The sequence below is a fragment of the Ailuropoda melanoleuca genome, chromosome 2 (genome assembly GCF_002007445.2).
Source record: "Ailuropoda melanoleuca isolate Jingjing chromosome 2, ASM200744v2, whole genome shotgun sequence".
NCBI lineage: Eukaryota > Metazoa > Chordata > Mammalia > Carnivora > Ursidae > Ailuropoda > Ailuropoda melanoleuca.
Genome location: NC_048219.1, coordinates 82,669,046 through 82,689,262, shown reverse-complemented (window position 1 = coordinate 82,689,262; position 20,217 = coordinate 82,669,046). Strand labels below are relative to the sequence as shown.

The 20,217-nt window shown below is 46.6% G+C and overlaps 1 protein-coding gene across 2 annotated transcripts in view; it reads left to right on the top strand.

Annotated features, from left to right (window-relative positions):
* Nucleotides 1-3,964: 3,964 nt before the first annotated feature.
* CD58 (CD58 molecule) overlaps nucleotides 3,965-20,217 on the top strand; it is a 42,915-nt gene continuing 26,662 nt past the window's right edge. For both annotated transcript variants that reach the window (XM_019804163.2, XM_011230299.3), the window contains exon 1: nucleotides 3,965-4,122. In XM_019804163.2, the coding sequence (XP_019659722.1) occupies nucleotides 4,053-4,122 (70 nt within the window). In that variant the 5' untranslated portion in view covers nucleotides 3,965-4,052. The remainder of the gene's footprint in view (nucleotides 4,123-20,217) is intronic.

Below are 20,217 nucleotides of genomic sequence, written 5' to 3'. Positions count from 1 at the left end.
GCCCGCTGTCCTTTCTCTTACCGGCCTCTCTCCTCCATGAAACTGAGCCCTGGGGGTGTGGAGTTCTGCCCCTGGCATTGGCCTGCTAGGCTCAAGGGTCAAGAATTGCAGACTTTATTACCCTGCCCTGCCCCCAGCCTAAAGAGTGCCTTTGTACAAATGATGGGGGGGGGGTGGGGAACAACAACCGTTCCCAAGACGCTTTACTGCCATCTGCGGAAGATGAATCATAATAAATGTACACAACTACCTGTCAAGGCCACGCTCTCCCCTGATCTGTGCGCACACCACACACCTGGAGGCCTGATAGGCAGATTCAGAAGGCAGAGCTCCTTAACCAGCTTTCCTTTTTGGGGGAGGGGGGGCGGAAGGGGTGGGAGGAGACTGATGGAGAAGGAGGGCAGGAACGGGGAACAACCTTCCCCTTGGCTATGGAGGGCCTCTGCAGCAAGACCACACCACCTTTCTCAAACGATGGAGTATTGTCGGACCATGGAATTGTTAGCAAGCATCTTCCAGGAGGCAGGAACCCAGCAGGAGCTGTGTCTTCCTGCTCAGGGGGCCTTCCTGCACAGCACACCACACATTCCCCGCGACACCCCAACGCTAGGATGGTACGGAGGAGTTCACCACTTCTGCAAAGTGAGAATGATAGAATGATTCAAACCACAGCAGTGATACAGGATTCGGCAGAACCCATCTGTAATTTTTTACATTGCACTGAATATGCAAAAGAAACTAGATAGCGGGTAAGAAGCAGAGGGAGGTGCTTCCTTTTCTCTTAAAAAATCAAACCTTTCAAAGGCTTTAATGTGTGCTTTCCTCTGCTCCACGGCCCCATCTGCTGCATCCTTATCAACTTCTTGCAGCTGCTGGCCTGGCCAGGAGTTGAAATGGGATTGTTTATCCCTTGGGTACCCAGAATGGTTCCATGTTATGTCTTACGTATTTCTTTTGCCTATTTTTTCTCCCAACTGCTGTCTTTCTGCCAGGGAACATTTTTAAAAGGGAAATGGAGTTATTGTGGAAGAAGATTTTCCCATCCATGCCTTTGGTGCAAATCTGCCCAGTGTTTATATAAGTGAAGTGAATGTACATTTCCGCAAGAGGCAGGGACAATTTCCATGTATGCAAGATTAGGAGCTGTGTTTTGCTCAGTTCATTCTGGGATTTCTAAGCTTCCCAGGGGGTAGTTCCAAGGTTGGCAAAAACCAGAGCCAGAGGACCAGAGAGGGACACGCTAGGAAGAGCAGCAACCCCATGCCATGTGAGCAGGCTGGAGGAGCCCTCCTTTCTTAACTCGAGTTCCTGATTTATCTACAGTGACAAACAGGTACGTCTGGACCTCAATACCGGCCACAGCAAGAAAAATACATCCACTCTCCTTTTGGGGGCAAGTCTTCAGTATAGGAATAGAGACTTTTTGGCCCATTGCCTAACTCAGGTCCACCTTTTGGAGCCACTTTTGACTCCAGATGAAGTCTGCTAGACTGTGCGTAGAAACTCCTCTAAAAATGCTTGGTATAAGGGGCACCTGGCTGGCTCAGTCGGTAGAGCATGTGACTCTTAATCTTGGGGTTTGGGGTTTGAGCTCCACGTTGGGTGTGAAATAAATATTTCAAAAAAATTGCTTGATAGAAGCACAGCATTTCTCTTAATGAAAAAGCTGGCACTGCATGCTGGTCTTGGTCAGAGCAGCATCTAACCAAAGAAGACCTAATGAATCATTCCTCACCCAAAGGCTGGAGACCATGACCTGAGACATACTTCCCAGCCCCATGTGACTGGGCAGAACTTTCCCCAGCCCTGCTGGGTCGGCAGCGCCGGCTGGCCAGTCCAGTCAAGAGCATGGCTACCTATCCAAAAGTTGCATCCTATTCCTGTATGAGAGGATAAGCGTGGCCCTCTAGATTTAACTTCAGTTGGACTCCCAGTTCTGCCCCTTACTGTGTGTCCTTGAGCAAGTCATTTACCTTCTCTGAGTCTCCATTTCCTCATCTGTGAAAATAGGGACAGCCAGAAGATTAAATTAATTCAGGTAATGCCCTTAATACGAGGCCTGGCTTAGTAAGTGCTCAGCAGATGTTTGCTGTTATTATCACTTCTCAGTTCAAAAATATTCAGAGGCTCTCCACTGTCTAAAAGTTTGACCCCCTCCTAACTTTCTTAGTTGGCCTGAGCTCCCACCAGCCCAGAACAGAACAGAAACTTGATTCTCTCGCATTTTGTGCTGTACACTGCGCCTGCCTCATGTCCCCAGTATGTACGGATGGTAGGGAATGTCTTAAGGTAGGATGCTTCCTGATACATGACATTGGTCCCAGAAATTTCACTGATAGAGATACCCTTTTAAGATGTAAGGTATTATTTTTTATTTTTATTTATTTATTTTTAAAGATTTTATTTATTTGACAGACAGAGACACAGCAAGAGAGGGAACACAAGCAGGGGGATTGGGAGAGGGAGAAGCAGGTTTCCCACTGAGCAGGGCTCGATCCCAGGACCCTGGGATCATGACCTGCGCCGAAGGCAGGCATTTAATGACTGAGCCACCCAGGCGCTCCTAAGATATTTTTTTAAAGTAGGTTCCACACCCAGCGTGGAGCCCAGCACAGGGCTTGAACTCACAACCCTGAGATCAAGACCTGAGCTGAGATCAAGAGTCAGGTGCTTAACTGAGCCACCCAAGGCGCCCCTAGATACCTTTTAGGATTTTATGCCTGACCTAAGAACTAATGAATTCTTACAGTATAGTTCAACTGTCTTGAGTGGTTTTATGGTCCTCACTTGAGCATGATGGAGACGACAGCAACAATAAAGCACATTTCCCCTCAGTTTCACAAGGTGGTGTTTATTAGGACATCAGGGTGTCCTGTTCACCGGAAGAGCTTCAGAGTTCCCTTAGCTCCCACAGCTGGCAGGGGAATTCATGTGCTTCTCTCTGAAAGGGGGCAGACAAGAAAGCCATGTGAGGAGCTGATTCGGGGAGTCATTTGGTCTGGGGCCTGACAGATTTAAGGGACGACAAGCCAATCAAGAAGACTAACCACTAGGAGGCGCCTGGGTGGCGCTGTCGTTTAAGCGTCTGCCTTCGGCACAGGTGGTACATAGGTCCTGCATCCCCCCGCTCTCTCTCTCTCTCTCTCTCTCTCTCCCCCCCTTCCCCCTCCCAAACAATTCTTTAAAAAAAAAAAAAAAAAGATTAACCACTAACGTGGGGTGTTCCAGGAGTCTTTTGCAACTTGGGGTGGGGGGTGATTTCCGAGGAGGCCGAACAGTGAGGGGGCGACCAAACCTGACTCCTCAGCCTAAGGGAAAGTCCACAGCTGAGATGGAGGAAGAGGAAAACAGAGGAAACCGAGAAGGGAGAAACCCAAGGCTAGAAGTCCCGGCTCCGGAGAAAGGGACGGTTGGGGGTGGGGAGCAGGCTTAAGGAAAAGATGACCTGAACTTGAATGAGACAGGCGGGACCGGCTGCACCAGGTAATCCCGCACTTTCTAGCAATTGCCCAAAACGTCCCGTTTCCTTTCGTTTTAATGTTCCAGGACGGTGACTGGCAGGGGACTCAAGCTCCGCGCCGCTGCTGCTGCTGCTGGAAAGAGCTGAAGGAAGTGCTTCGGAGCCTTCCAGTCCTTTGGCAGAGTTCTCCTGTCACCGTAGGGGCTTTGCGGGGGCGACAGCTCCCCCTTCCCCGCTCCCCGACACCCCCAGTTACAGTGTTGCCTCCGTCACGTCCCAAACGACCAGGAAAAGTGCTGGAGCAGCGGGAGGAACGAAGATAAGCCTGGTTTTAAAGACGCAAGCCACTTTGAAGGAAGAGCTGCATAGAGCAGACGGGAGGAGGCCGAGCGACTTTGGGGACTTGGGGGAGCAGAGGAAGCTGGCGCGGCGGGCGGGGAGGGGCCAGGCCGGGAGGGGCGGGGCCTGGGCGGGACTCGGGCCGGGCGCCGCGGGCACCGGGCGTCGCAGGGGCGGGGCCGCGGGAAGCTGCTCGGGAACTAACTAGTAAACTCCTGCGCAGTCCGGCCCCCAGAGGCCCGCGGGACGCGCCATGACCGCAGGGAGAGCCAGGGGCTGGGCCGCGGGGGTCCTCGGCGTGGTCTGCCTGGTGCTCCAGTTGGGTGAGTGGAGGCCTCCCCCGGGCCTTGGCCGGGGCTGGGCAGCGCTGCCGGTGTCGCTGGCTTCAGGGCTCCGAGGCTGGGTGGACGGGCGGGGCCCGAGGCGGCCACTACTGGCTTGAGGAGAAGAAACGCAGCCAGCGGGACCTTGTCCGGCAGAGCTGTCACTTCAAGGCTCCTCTGGGTAGTCAGGAAGCAACTTTGACCTTAGGCACCGGAATCCTCGTTTGGAGGAGGGACGGGACTCCGTCCGGCTCGCTCACTTCTCCGGTGGTTTCTTAAGAATCCTTAACCCCCAACTCCCCCAAGCCCTTTCACCTCCCCACTTTGGTGTTCTCCGGAAGGGTGTGCCTTTGCTGAGGTTCCAGTGACTGCTAAGCCACTTGACCCCACCACCACCCCCGGGGTGCCGTCGCCAAGCCCTTGGACGGCCCTTTTCACTGCTTCCGCAGCCGGTGAGCTCTCCCAGGACGGGTCGCCGCAGCGGGTTCCACCTACCCAAAGAACGCGGCTTATCCGCGGCGCGCCGGGTGGGGCGCAGGAGCCGCTACAGCCGAATGGTTTCCGTGTTCCCCTTTCTCCTCCGATGCCCCGCCGCGTTTGAGTTGCGCTCCTGTGGGAAGGGTACCGGGCCTGGGACAGGGACCCGCCAAGAGAAATGTCTGAATCGGTCCAGGATTCCGAAGCAGGGCGGCTGGTGCTCCTTTCCCGTCCCTTGAAAAACGTAAAAGAACTCTGTGCATCTAGAACTGCGTTCTTCCCTTTCCCACTTCTTCAGCCAGATTAACAGCCCCATGAAATAAGTATGTGTCACCATTTTTTACCTCCCCACATTTATAAACCCCCCCCCCCACACACACACAGTCATACCAAACCCCTGGAGCATAGTAATAAAAGCTTAACTAGTTCTTTCCTTGAGGGTTTCCCGTGGAGGCCCCCTTTGCACATACTACAGATCAGTCTTGCAGTCCTCATTCTGCACTAAGCTTCCATTGAGTACCTATGGGGTACGTGTCTATGGAGGACCGCCTAGCGGGGAGGGGTTGAGAGGTCTCAAAAGTGCCTACGTTCTAAGGCACAAAAGTAAATGTCCTAAGACAGGCTGAGCATAAAGTGCTATGGGCGTGCACAGGGAAGGGAGCAACGTCTTTTGTGAAATCAATATCTCTTGTGAAGCAAAGACTTCATGGAAGAGAGGGTATTTGAACCTGGCGTCTGAGGATAGATGGTGTGTGGACGTGCCATGATGTGGGAAAAGATTCCAAGACGTGAAACAGACAGGGGAGCACAGTGTACAGGGTGAACCTGGGCAGTTGAGAGGCACTCAGGGTCCCTGGAGCCGAAGTGTGCCTATGGGAGCTGGAACGTCCCTTGTGGGAGTTTGGATTATCTTTTGCCGGCAAAGGAGAATTCTTTCTGGGCCTCACGGAATCGGAACCATGTGCTTAGGAGGGAGGAATAATCTGAAAGCAGTACAGAGAAAGGATCGCATCTGGGAGTCATCGGAGGCAGGGATGCCATCACAGGGCAGATGCCATCGGAGGGCAGATGCCATCAGAGGGCAGATGCTATCACAGGACCCCCTGAGACTTTCCTGTGCTGGTTGTTGGGAAAGGGGGAGATACACCTACAGGCAGAGGCTGACTCAGTGGGAAGCAGCCCGCTGGTGATGAAGAGCATCAGCTCTCCAGTCCAGTGCTTGGCTTCCCACCCTGGCCCTGCTCCGCACCTGAGTTACAGTTTCCATGAGTTACCTAACTTGTGCGAGCCTCGCTGTCTTTGCCCTGGAAGAGAGAGAGAGAGCGCACCACTCACTGGTGAGGAAGGGTAATGATAGCATGTACTTCCTAGAATGTGAACCTGAGTCCCGGAACACATTCTTACTGGGGTCAGCTGTGTGTTGGGCACTGTACAAGGGACTGGGGTTACAACAAGGAAGAGACTTCCCTGCCTTTGCAAAGCTTACGTTATAGTGGGGGAGAGAAACAGAAAGTGAATAAATGGGTAAATATCTAGATATTGGGTGGTGGTAAAGTAAACATTTACTAATACAGAGATTAGTAATGCAGAGGAAAGGGGAGTGGGCATGGTTTATATTTCTTTTTACTTCTTTAAAACTTTGGAACATCAGAAATCTTTAGAATAGTTGCAAAAAATAGTATGAACATGTACACACTTTTCTCCTGGAATCCCCAGTTATTAATATTTTGACACATTTGGTTTACTTCTATTTATACACACACTTAATTTTTTTTGGTCTAAACATTTGAGAGTTGCAGATCTTATGATCCCTCACCTGTAAATATTTCAACATATGTCTTCTAAGAATAGTATGTTTCCAGAAATCCATGAAACCATGATCACAGTCAGGAAATACACCATCAGTATAATACTGTTTTCTGATAGAGTCCAGAAGCTGATTCTGGATCACACAATGCATTTGGTAGTCCTGCCTCTTTAATCCCCTTTAATCTAAAACTTGCCAACTCTTTTTTTTTTTTTTTTGGTACTTTATGACACCGTTTTTGAAAGGTCTCGACCAGTTTTATAGAATGTCCCTAGATTTGGATGGTCTGTTTCCTCATGATTAGGTTCTGGTTAAAACTTTCAGGAATGTTCCATAGGTGTGTCGTGTCCTTCTCCATGCGTCTCATTAGACAGTAGATGTAGTCCATTTGTCCCATTATTGGAGACCTTAATTGGTTAAGGTGATCCCCCAGATTTCTCCATTACAGAGGCACCTGTTCCCCTTTGTAAATAATACACAATTTATCAAGTGACACTTTGAGATTGTGTGACTCTCCTATTCCGCACCAATCTTTATTCAATGTTTTAGCTGTTTTATCATCCAGTGGTGATTCTCCCCTAAGTCCACTAAAATATTTGTAGATGACAATTTTCTATCCCTATTTTTCTTTATACATCATTGACATTCTTCACTAATGAGGAGCTTTTGTACCTCCTTTTAAATTTTATTTTTTTTTAACTTCCTAAGATGGCATTTTTGTCATCTGTTTTGATGCTTGGTGATCCAGATTTTGGCAAATGAGAAACTGTCTGTGCTTCCGTGTGCTTTGCCTTGTTTCCATCAGTTTTTGAGAACTTATTACTTTCTGACACAGAAGGATGTCTTGGGCTCATTTTGTACCATTTCTGCCTCAGCCTGTAATCATTAGATTCTCTCATAACTTTTAGTGGGAGATGGGATTTAGAAATCAATATCTGGGTTATAGGTGTGCTCAAGACTACTGGAGTCATGGTCTCTAGGCTGTCAGTTCTCAGAGCTGGGAAATAAAGTTTTCACAAAGTCATGAGTTTATCCTGTTACCACTAAGCCTAACCTAACCATTTGGTTCATCTTTCTCTTCCTCCATTCCCTATTTGTATCTCCCTTTGCCACAGCAAGAACTCTATTCCTCATAGCACCAGTATGTTTTCCTAATATACATTGAACACAAAATAGTTTCGTTAATTGCTATACCAATACCACTACCAAGCACAAACTTGACTAAATACAGTTCAAAGTTTCTTCATAGTTCTTTTTATTCATCCGTATGTCCCCCTGAATATGTACAGAATACTGTCTTTTAAAAGTTACTTAGGTGGGGCGCCTGGGTGGCACAGCGGTTAAGCGTCTGCCTTCGGCTCAGGGCGTGATCCCGGCGTCATGGGATCGAGCCCCACATCAGGCTCCTCCGCTATGAGCCTGCTTCTTCCTCTCCCACTCCCCCTGCTTGTGTTCCCTCTCTCACTGGCTGTCTCTATCTCTGTTGAATAAATAAATAAAATCTTTAAAAAAATAAATAAATAAATAAAAGTTATTTAGGGGTGCCTGGGTGGCACAGCGGTTAAGTGTCTGCCTTCAGCTCAGGGTGTGATCCCGGCATTATGGGATCGAGCCCCACATCGGGCTCTTCTGCTATGAGCCTGCTTCTTCCTCTCCTGCTCCCCCTGCTTGTGTTCCCTCTCTTGCTGGCTGTCTCTATCTCTGTCAAATAAATAAATAAAATCTTTAAAAAATAATAATAAAAAAATAAATAAAAGTTAATTGGATTAATTTTTTTCTTCTGGGTGGTTAGGCTATCAACTCAATATTAGTTGCATTAATTTGTTTTGTTTCTATTCAATTTTAGGGTTCCCCCCTTGATTTAATTTTTAAATATGTAAAATATTAATATGGTGCCAGTCAAACCACATAGAGATATGCTCAGAGAAATCCCCTTTCACCCTCTCCCTCTGTCATAGCAGGTACTGTTTGTTTCTATCTTTGTTTCTTTGTGTAGATACGAATAGATAATGCAATAGTAACAATAGTAATATACTCTATGTACTCTTTTTTTTTTTTTTAAGATTTTATTTATTTATTTGACAGAGAGAGAGAGACAGCCAGCAAGAGAGGGAACAAAGGCAGGGGGAGTGGGAGAGGAAGAAGCAGGCTCCCAGCGGAGGAGCCTGATGTGGGACTCGATCCCAGGACTCTGGGATCGCGCCCTGAGCCGAGGGCAGACGCTTAATGACTGAGCCACCCAGGCGCCCCTCTATGTACTCTTTTGTACCTTATTTTTTGTCTCTTAACCGTATGTCTGGATAATCATTCCATGTCAGTTCATAGAGATCATCATCATTCCTTTTTTACAGCTACATAGTCCTGCATGGGCTGAATGTATGATGTTTGCGTCAGCCGCCCTACTCTCTACTGGTTAGTGTTCTGCACTGTGTAGTTGGGGGGGGTCTATTTAAAGGGGGGGGCAGTCAAGTGTAGCCTTAAGTGGACCAGGCAACTGTCTGGGGGAATAGTATTCCAGGCAGAGGGCTAGCAGCAGAAACCCTGAGCCAGGCTTCTGCATTTAAGGGATTTCTAGGAGACCATTGTACCAGAAAGCAGTAGGAAATGCAGTTGTAAACACAGTTGGGGCTATGTCCTAGAGATAAAATGTTGTGGGCCCCTTTAAAGACTGCGACTTTTTTTACTCCCCGCGAAATGGGATGTTTTGGAGGATTTTGAACAGGAGTGAAATTACAATGACTGGAGTGTGTAAATGAATTATTCTGGTGGCTCTGTGGAGAGCAGTCTGTAGAGAGAGCAAAGGAGAAGCAGGGGGACCAGCTGGGGAGGCCATAGAAACAGTGCAGGTAAGAAATGACTGCAAGAGAGGGGGACTGAATGGGAGGTAGGGGGATATGTTTGGAAGGTCGAGCCAGCAGGACAGGGCTGACGTAGTGCCAGCTCATTAAGAACTGTTGTATTAGCTCTTTTTAGCAGAGCCGGAATTCTGCGGCTGCTTTGTATGGTTCCTTTATATCGCCAGCTATCTCCTCAGCTAGAGTTTCTTTCCTTGTATGCAGAAACAAAGACGTATACTACGTCTTAAAAAGTTCCTTTCACTGATTTGTTTTCATGGTTTTTTTTTTTTTTAACAATACAGCGTGTTAAATCTGGACATTAGATAATACAGTGTTTGTCTAGCATTTCTCCTTTTTAAGTTATTATCTCACATTATTATGTGAGACCTGTTCATGGTTTGTTTGGTTTTTGTTTTGTTTTGCTTCAATCAAGATTCAGAGTCTGTGTGTTTTTATTTGGGAAGAAGATGATCTAAGTCAAAATAGTGTCGTGTATTCCTATGAGAAAACTAGACCCATTGTTATAATAATAGCCGTCATGAACTGATACATGCTCTGTGCCAGGTTCTATGCTTAGTATTTTGGATTTTTGTTTTCATTGAATTGTCACACCAGTTTTTTTAGGTAGAGACTATTAAAGAGGAGAACAAAGGTTAGTTAGGTTAAGTACCTTGTCCAAGTTCACACAGGATAGGAGTGAAAGCGTGAAAGAAGTCACATTCATCTGACTCAGAATCCATGCATTCACAACCCAAGATTAGATAAGCAAATTTTATAAAGATTTGAAGAGCCATAGGTGACCTCTCTCTTTTTAAGTTTATTTATCTTTTTAGTAATCTCTACACCCAACACGGGGCTCGAACTCACAACCCTGAGATCAAGAGTCACACATTCTTCTTTTTTTTTTTTTTTAAGATTTTTATTTATTTATCTGACAGAGATAGAGACAGCCAGCGAGAGAGGGAACACAAGCAGGGGGAGTGGGAGAGGAAGAAGCAGTCTCATAGCGGAGGAGCCTGATGCGGGGCTTGATCCCACAACGCTGGGATCACGCCCTGAGCCGAAGGCAGACGCTTAACCGCTGTGCCACCCAGGCGCCCCAAGAGTCACACATTCTTCTGACTGAGCCAGCCAGGTGCCCCATAGGTGATCTCTTGTATGTGACATGTGTGTATTGTCCAGTGTAATTTTGCTAAGACATGTGAAATTATATAGGACAGCACAGTTACCAATCACGTAGGATTGTTTTCCGTATCATCATCTGCAGAAAGCGGTTAGGGAAACCTTTGTTTGGGCTGGTAGAACTCAGGATGGGGATTTATTTACATATTTATGAACATTTTGTTATAGTTATACTCTCCCTGTACACCCATACTTTACTCCCTAGTACTTTTGCACAATCCTAATAACATAATATTTATGAAAACTGACAGTAATCTCATCGTATCATCATATCCCCTAGTTTCTACCCTTATTCTGATTTCCCCAGTTGTCACAGATTGTCTTTTTTAAAACACCAGGATCTAATCAAGTTTCCCACATTGCATTTGTGACTGGGTTTTTGGTTTAATTTTAATGGGTATCTTTGAAAGTTTTTTAAAGAGACTTAGAAGCACCTTTGGAGAACTTGATCTAAGAATTTGTTTTATTGCCCTTTTGAGCACTGTAACGTTTCTTGAGTGAAAGCAGGCTTTCAAGGTAGGTATTGGTTCCTCTGTTTAAAAGCAGAAAGTTTGCCTGCATACATGAGGCACGAGTGTTTGTTTGCAGAAGTTTTCTGTCTTTTGATTTCCTCTCACATTTCTTCTCGAGTGCAGAAGGCTTTTTAAAGCTTTTACGTGGGGATACAGCCCCCTACACAAATCAAACCTTCTGTCTCAGGATTGAAAGTGAAACCAGGATACTCCCTTTTCCATTTGTTCAGACCAGTTGAGGTCTGAATAGGAAGTGCAAAATACTGAGACTAGTCCCCAGGAAAGTGCTAGAAAACATCTTAGCATTTCTCTGGAGATGGCTTTCAGTGTCTGTCCACTAGCGTCAAAAGAAAATGTCTTCCAGTTACTTTATAGACAGACGATCTTCTCCTTTGACCTTTTTCCTGTTTTGTTTCCTTGTTTTCTTTTTCTTTTTAAAAATCTTGCCATTGTGCCCTTTGGTCTTTCTTTTCCTTCTCAGCTGCTGCTGGTGCCTGTACCAATGACCTCATAGCCCGAGGAGTCCGGGGCTCCAATGAAGTCCAGTGGAAATAAGGAGACCTCTTGGCCGAATCCCTGCAATAAGTTCATGTCTGCTCTCTGCCCCCAGTGGGGAACCCCTAGTTCATAGGTTTTCCCTTTGTGACCCTGACCAAGTATCCATCTGAGGGAAACAAATTATTTCGATAGGCTTGTTCTCAAGACCCATTTCAGGTCCTAGCGGATTTCACTTCCTTTTCATAATGTTCCCCAAAATGTCTGTGGTGATTAGTGTCTGAATTTCTACCAGGCTCACTGCTGTGTAATTTTTTGAACACTTTTCCCCTCTAACAGTTAAAAACTAGGAAGAAAAATGCCATTTTATATACACATTCAGAAAATAATAAGAAATTCAGATTCATAAGAAACTAATAAGGTTGTGTCATCATAACTTAGTTTCTCAACTATGAGCTGAATAACCTGAAAATAGTAGGGATTATAAAGAAATCCTTAATGAAATGATCAATAGTATATAGAAATGCCTTGAATCAGACTTTGGAGAATAGATTTTAAAAGACTCCCAGGGTCTTAAATAGCTCTAGTAAAGACGTTCCCCAAAGTGTGCTGTAGATCTCAGATACATCCTCCAACAAAAACATGTGGCTTTTGAGCCTAATGAGCTCACAAATGGGGCTTTTGAGCAAGATGGTATGTGGGTATCTTGAAAGGACAGGCTGGAGGAGTGCAGACAATTAGAAACATAATATGAAACCTGCGAAATTGATTTTGATAATATATTGTATTTAACCTAATAGAGCCACAGTATTTTCATTTCAACATGTAGTTGATATAGAAAATATTAATGAGGGATTTTACAGTCCCTTTTTCATATCAAATCTTCATGACTGGTGTGTCTTTTTATACCCACAACACATCTCCTTGCGGACAGACCACACTTCATGTGCTCGTGAGTCATGTGTAGGCGCTGGTTATTGAAGCACACTGTACAGATTGGGAGGGAAAGGAAAAGGACTTGAAGTGTCAGCCCAAGGAGTAAAATGGGGAATGCTTTCACCTGACGGAAGACAGAAAAGCTCAAAAGGAAATTGGTTTAGACGGTTCCAACATCTCCATTCCAGATGAGGTCATCCAGGAGGCAAGGGTAGCTTGACAACTGAGAGCACATGTAGGGCAAGTTCTGAGGGGTTTCAAGGACTGGGGGGCCAGGGGGGTTACAACCTGCAGAGATTCAGGTGGCTGCCATTTCAGGCTGACATCAAAGAGCCAGGGAAGCAGTTGTGGTGTAGCTGAGAGCAGGAGAGTCCTGTCTTTAGCAATCGCAGCAGCACCAGTGATTGGGCCTGGACAAGGGGAGACTAAGGCATCTCATTTCCTGGCTGACAGTGCAGGCTCTGGAGCCGGCTGCCTGTCTCTGGACAGCAGCTCTGTGTCCTCTGCGTGACTGCGGTCAGCTTCTGAACCTCTCTGAGCCCTGGTTTCCTCATCTATAACCTGGTGGCTCCTATTCTTTGGAATGTTCCTCCCCATATACTCAGGCCCATGCCCTCACTTTTTCTGGGTTGAGTCGGCCTAGGGCTCATCTGGAGTGGATTTATAAAGAACTAGGTTAAAGAAACGAACTGCTAGGAACGAGTTCTCAACATTTGCTGCAACATGGATGGCACTGGAGGAGATAATGCTAAGTGAAATAAGTCAAGCAGAGAAAGACAATTATCATATGATTTCTTTCATCTATGGAACATAAGAACTAGGAAGATCGGTAGGGGAAGAAAGAGATAAAGAAAGGGGGGTAATCAGAAGGGGGAGTAAAGCATGGGAGACTATGGACTCTGAGAAACAAACTGAGGGCTTCAGAGGGGAGGGGGTTGGGGGAATGGGATAGGCTGGTGATGGGTAGTAAGGAGGGCACGTATTGCATGGTGCACTGGGTGTTATACGCAACTAATGAATCATTGAACCTTGCATCAGAAACCAGGGATGTACTGTATGGTGACTAACATAATGTAATAAAAAAACATTAAAAAAATAAAAAACCTTTAACAATAAAAAAGAAAGAAAGAAAAAGAAAGAAAGAAAGAAAAAGAAAGAAACGAACTGCTTTGCACTTCCTTGAGTAAAAAGACTCCATTTCCTCTTTATTATCTATATACTTGGTAAGCAGATTTCCTACCCCAAAACTGGGACATGGGGTCTGACTAATCTGAGAATATCTGTGGACAATAGGACAGATTATCTGATAATGGACATTTTAGGAGAGTGGCCACTCCTCTGTGTTGTAAATGTGTGTATGTGTGTAGAGAGAGACTTTGTCTCCCAAAATGCCACGACTTTCACACTCCAGGTAGATGTCAGCTGAGAGTGTGCCATGATACAGAGAAGAAAGGTCTCCCCCCCTCCCTCCCTCCCTGGTCTGGAGAAGAGACTCATCTGCTCACTTGGGTTCAGAATGCCCCCAGATCCTGCTGTCTTCACGCTTGAAGGAGTCTTTAACTGAAACACCGTTAGAATGTTGAACATAGGGGGGAAATACCAAGATTTATATATTCAGGTACTGAAACTTTTAGGGGATTTTTTTCATCAAATGAACTTTGATCTTAACTGGTAAAACCTGCAGGCCATCCTTAAAACATATTTTAGAGAAGGAAAAAGACTTTAAACTCACATTGTTCATTTCTAAGAAATAGCATCAATAAACAAATTGCATCTCCTCAGACCTGCCTTTGATTTGGAGCTGCCACCTGCATGGGTCCAGGCTTACCTGGTGCAGGAAGTAGGCGGAGCCTAGTTAAGCCTGAAGGGGAAGCAGGAGACAAAGGGGAGTATCTTGAAAGGAACAGCAGTTGGGGAGAGATGGGAGTGCGAATCCAGCAGCGCCTCCAGTCTGGGTGTGGCGCTGGTGACAGGCATTGGGGGACGGGGACTGTTTCACCTGCACACCCCGGGGGGTGGGGGGGGAGGAGAGGGGTCCCAAGCCACTTATTCTTTGGTGCCAGTTGAACATTTCCATCTCTCCTAGCTGAGTGATGATGATTCATCAACCAACTTCCACAGCACCTTAGGACCTTGCAAAGCTCAGGGTCTGGGGGAACTGCTAAATTCTGTGGTTCTATCAGGAAGCCCGGCCTTTTGGACTATAGTCCAGTTGTATTTAGATTACTTCACTCACTCAAATATTTATCGAGTGCCCTTCCTGTGCCAGGCTGCGGGGTACAGCAGAGACCAAGCACCACCCTGCTTTGTCCTCACTGGTTAGCCTGGCTGGGGGTGGGGGGTGGGATGAACTCTGATCCACTCTGGAATCAGTTACTGCCTTTAAGAATGAGAAGTTTTAACACAAAATTTGAACATCCAGCATTTCTTGGAAAATCAGAAGTTCTGCAAATTGCACGCGCTCACGTGGCTGGGACTGGAGGAGCAGGGCTCTGGAGGAAGGCATGCGCGCCAGTGCCCATGTGCCTCTGCTCCCGGGCCGGTCCGCCCAGTGCCGCCTGCAGAGGCACGGTGGCTCTCTATTCATGCCTCATCTCCCCGAGCTCTCAGGTTTTACGGTGGCTCCTGTGGTGTGGTTTCCCTTGCCACTTCTCCATTTATTTGTTTTCCTTTTTCTTTATTTTTTTTAGCTCCAGCTTTTCTTCCTCCCCGCATTCAAATCGCTCTCGTCCTTTTTCTGCGTCTCGCATGGTGCCTGCCATTACCCATGAGGAGTGCAGACTCTTAGGCCCTCCCTTCAACTTCATTTCTCATGGCCTTTAATTATGAAGCCCTGCCCCATGTCCCTTTGTCACATCTGAAGTCGTTTGCACACTGCAACACCACCATCACAGAACTCAGGTTGTCACATTTTGGGGATTTGGGTTTATCACTTTCTTGCTCAGTCAAACCTCAATTTCCTCACGTATATGAAGTTGAGGGCATTGGGGGCCACAGACTCTTGTTTTCTCAGGACCCCTCGGGCCCTGACTTTCAGTGATTTGGGGACCACTGAGCCTGGTACCTCACCTGTAGGTTTCAGAGGCATGCTTGAGTCAAGTAGAGCAGTCCCAGAACATTCTAGAAACGGCATCTGTACAAATCCTGTGTCGTGTCACGTCTTTAATAGCCATGTGCTGCATAGCAGGCCAGATAAGAAATAGTGGTTATGAGCATTCTGGGCTCAGACCGCCTACGTTCAAATCCAGTTTTACCACTTCACTAGCAAGTCGCTTAATCTTCGTGTGCCTCAGTTTCCTCATCTGCAAAATAGGGTCAAAAACAATGCCTGTGTTGTGTGGTTTTTAAGTGGGTTCACTGGGTACCTATTTGTAGAACTCTTCCAGCAGTGCCTCGCAGATAGTAAGTGCTATACAAGTGTTTGTTACTAAAAATAGCAGTCAGTGTCAATCCTAGCACCCAAGTGGAAACACGCAGAGGAATTTGTGGCTGGAGTGGGAATCCCCCCTCTTTAATTCAGTAGTTATGGTGACCATATTTTCTAAGTCAAAAATCAGGACACATCATCTGCAAAATATTTGAGTTCCAATTCCGACTTCAAGCGATATAAGAAGAATCATTAAAATTGGGTGTGATGACGATGTTTTGCAAGGACACTGCAACAAAATATTTGGAGTTGGAGCTGTTTTTAGGTATATGATTTCTCTGTTTGTATTAGGTACCATCCTATCTTTAAAAAATCATTCAGTATTCTTCAAAACAATTTAAAAATGCTGGCTAGCATGGACTGTTTAGGCAATCACTAATGCATTTTTTTCTCTTCCTCTATTTGTTTGTAAATGATGCAAGCTCACACCACACTTAGTGGCCACACAGCCAGGATCACATACGACAAAAGCATTGATGTGCCCTGACTCACTGCAAGAAAAGGAGGGAAAGCCCTGTTGAAAACCAACTTTATTTCAGCCATTGTGTAAAGATTCTCAATCTTATTCAAACTTCAAAACAATCGTTTGTGGTGGGCGTTATGATTTACATTTTACAGCTGAGGGAGCCTTGTGTGGGAGGCTTTTGAGAGTTCCACTGGGCCCATCTGCCTGAGAGTCAGGCACTTACCCCTCTGCCCCTGGCATGGGAAGTTGGCATCCTCTCTCACCACTCCGATAGCAAAGCAACCAGCTCACTGCTGACTCTTTTCCTTTGCTGCTGTTTGTGTGCAGATTCATTCGTTCATTCATTCAGTCATTCATTCACGGTGTGTGACCTTTGAGAAACAACTCATTCCCCTTTCTCCCGTTCTTCTTGTTCATTGGCAGTTATCCTACCAGGAATTTACTTCAGGGTTAGTCTTGGAAATGCAATGGAAAAACTTTACTGTGTGAAGAGAATGCTAGACAGTAGCCACTACAAATGTGATGATCCCCAAGTCTGTATCCTCTCCTGTGAGCCCCCGACCTGTGTACCCAACAGCCTACTGGACATCTCTACTTGGGAGTCTTACAGACCCCACACAGTGTCTGAAACTGAAATTAGGATCTTCGAGTCCCAGCCTGGCTCTCCTCCACATCCCCTGTCTTAGGGAATGACACCAACCACCCACCTTGGAGAAAAATTATAATACAGATAACAAAAATTTCTATAACATATAAGGAACTCATAAACTTTGATGAGAAAAAGACAACCAACCCAAGAGGAAAAAAAGGCAAAGGATACAAAAGGACGGTTCTCAGAAAAGAAGATCCAGATTACCAACAAACAGAAAAAATGCTTAAATTTCTAAAGGTCAGGAAAATGCAAATTCAGATAACAATGAGATGTCACTCTATGTCTGATAATTAAATGTGCAAAAAAAAAAAAAAAAGATCACCAGATGCTTACAGAGTGCAAGGAAAAGGTAACTCAGGTGTTTCTGATGGAAATGTACATTGCAAATGCAAGCAGTGTGGCAGCTTCTATTAAAATAAAAAATCTGGGGCGGTGGGTGCTCAGTCAGTTAGTGTCTGCCTTCAGCTCAGGTCATGATCTCAGCATCCTGGGATTGAGCCCCACGTCAGGTTCCCTGCTCAGTCGGAAGCCTGCTTCTCCCTCTGCTTTTTGTTGCTCCCCCTGCCTGTGCTCTCTCTCTCTCCCTGTCAAATAAATAAATAAAACCTTAAAAAAATAATTTTAAAAAATCTGTTTGCCCTTTAATTCAGCCCCACTCCAGGAACACTGTCCCACAGATATGAAACCATAAATACACATTTATGTACACAGGAATAGTTGTAATAGTTACTGCAGTAAAAGCAGCTAGGGACCAAAGGGGTGTTCAGCAGTGGTGGACGGGTAATTACGGTTCATTAGTACCCTGGAGTAATATGTAGCCCTTAAAAAAGAATGAAGTCTTGCCATACCAGTGGATTTGATGCGAGTTTTATGAGGTATCCTTGATGGGAAAGGCAAGATGCAGAGACATAGGTTTAAGACCATTTTTGTTAAATCATGACAAACCATGTAATTATGTGTGTGTGTGTATATATATATATATATATATGCACGCATTATGTGTGATATATCTTCGTCTCTATTTGATGATCTGAGCAGGGAGAGAAAAAACAAAGGTTATATTCTGAGTTGTCAGTGGAGATTCCCGGACTGAGGGTGGTTATAGGGCTTGGGGGATGGGGTAAGCCATCCAAGCCACACGCACACATACACCCACACACACAGGCCAGAAAAGACTGTGCTAAACGTCTATATCACCATTCTGCATCTATATAAAATTACATCTATGTCCATGTATATTTTGTTTTTAAACACATTTTTAAAATAAAGAGTTCATCTTAGTTGTTGCCACCCTGACTGAAACTCTTTGGTCGCATTCCCATCTCAACATGCAGGGCAGGATTTTGTCTGCGGCCTCCAAGGCCTGGACCCGGCCTGTGTGTGTAGCCCGCTGGCACCTCTTGTCATGGCCGGGCCCTCCTGCCTTCGGGAGCTGTTGTCCCTGGACATGGGCCTGCCCCACCCCCGCCCATGCTTGGCGGGGCTAGCTGCTCCTTCTTCACAAGCCATCTCTAACCCTCATGGGCTCCCCAGGTGGGTCCTCTTTAGTGACGCCCTGTGCTTCTACTTGCTGGCCCTGAGCACAGCTTCAGCAGGGTGTTGGTCCAATTATCTGGATCCAATCTGACTTCCCTAACAAAAAATGAGCTCCGAGAAGGCAGGGACTGCGTCTGTCCCCACATGGTAGTCGCCCAGTGAGTATTTCCAGAATGAGTACCAGGACCACCCTTCTGGGAAAGGCGGAGCTGCAAAGAGTCGGCAGCTCTGCGTTCTGGCCCCTCTGCTGCCATGAGCCTGGCCGCGTGAAGCCTGTTTGCCCCTCTGTGCGACGTGGTTGGCACCGCTACTGCACTGTGTGTGACGGGCGTTAAAAGGGACACAGGGTGCGAGACTACACTGCTGGCAGCGAGGGGGCATTCGGTGACCTTGTCCTTCAGTTTTCTTGGTGCCCTGTCACTTCGCCTGTGAAATGGGGGGTTGTTTGACTCAATGATTTTGAGAGTTTCTTCCAGCTCAAAACTGAATTTTTCGGAACTGGTCTCCCCCCTTCTTTCCCTTGCTTCTTGCCAGCACTAGCTCCGTTCCTGACTTCTTTCTTCCTCCTATTCTCAAGCCCAGGAAACATCTCTCCCTGGGAAGACGGCAGCCATCCACCTTTGTGCAGCCAAGATTCATCTCATACTACTGCTCTTCCCCCCGCAGCCCACCCACTCCCATTCATGCATTCATGCATTCACTCACAAGACATTTCGAGCCGCCCCTAGTGGCTGTGGATAGACCCTCACTCCTCAGATCCTGCCCCCTCTCATCCACCTTCCCATGGGCTCTGGTGGAGTGTGAGATGAGACAGGGCATGATCAACACCGCCACGAGGGCTGCGGGTGTAGTCCTGTGGGCAGTCCCCCTTAATTAAGGGAGATGGTTCTACAAATCCTCGCAATAGACAAATGGGAGATATTTACTACTTATTTGAAACTACTGAACACATTTGCCTACAATTGGACTATTTTAATAGTCTTGATGTTTCCCATGCTCTTTCAATTACCCTGATTGCTATTAGGCAGAAACTTCAATCAAGTTTTAATTTATCTTTAATGTCTTTCCCTTAACAGCTGCTCTTCTTTCTTAACAAGTGAGTGAAGTCTGGAACCGGGTGCGTTTAAACCCATGTTGGGGTATTGAGAGTATCCCAGTCTAGTGGTGGTAGTAAATATTTAACAACCGGGTTGGTGCAGAGTAGGCAGGAGTCTCCGTTTGAAGCATGAGTTCCTTTGCTGTAAATACTCCCCCATGTGGATTTCAGGCTATCAGCCAGGCTTGGCAGTGATGCTAATAGTTGAGTCACGATGGGGGACAACTGGAGCCAGCTCCCCCGTGCTCCCCACACCACTGAACCTAGTCCCATGCCCTGAGTCTGTGTCTCACCCCCGCTGGCTGGCTTCCCACTCGTTGTTTCTGATCTCAGCTGGTAGTCCCTGGCAGGCAGCCAAGAAGGATGCCTGACCAACACCAGGAGCTACCCCCTCCCTCACCCACCACCTCCAGTCACTAAACCCCATTGCTCTCTTGAGTCTGCCCTTTTGTCTGTCCCCTCCACCCACACCTTGTTCTGGTCTGCCCAGTCAGCCACCCTCTCATTGCTCCGGCACTGACCTCGATTCTGGTTTCCCTGCCTGCATGCCTGTCCCCAGCCTCCACTGTCCACTTCACAGGTGGTGTCAGCCTGCCAACACTTCAGTGACCTCATGCCGGGCTTGTGTGGAAAGCCGTCCTGTGGCTGTCTCTTGCCATTAGGTTCTATCCC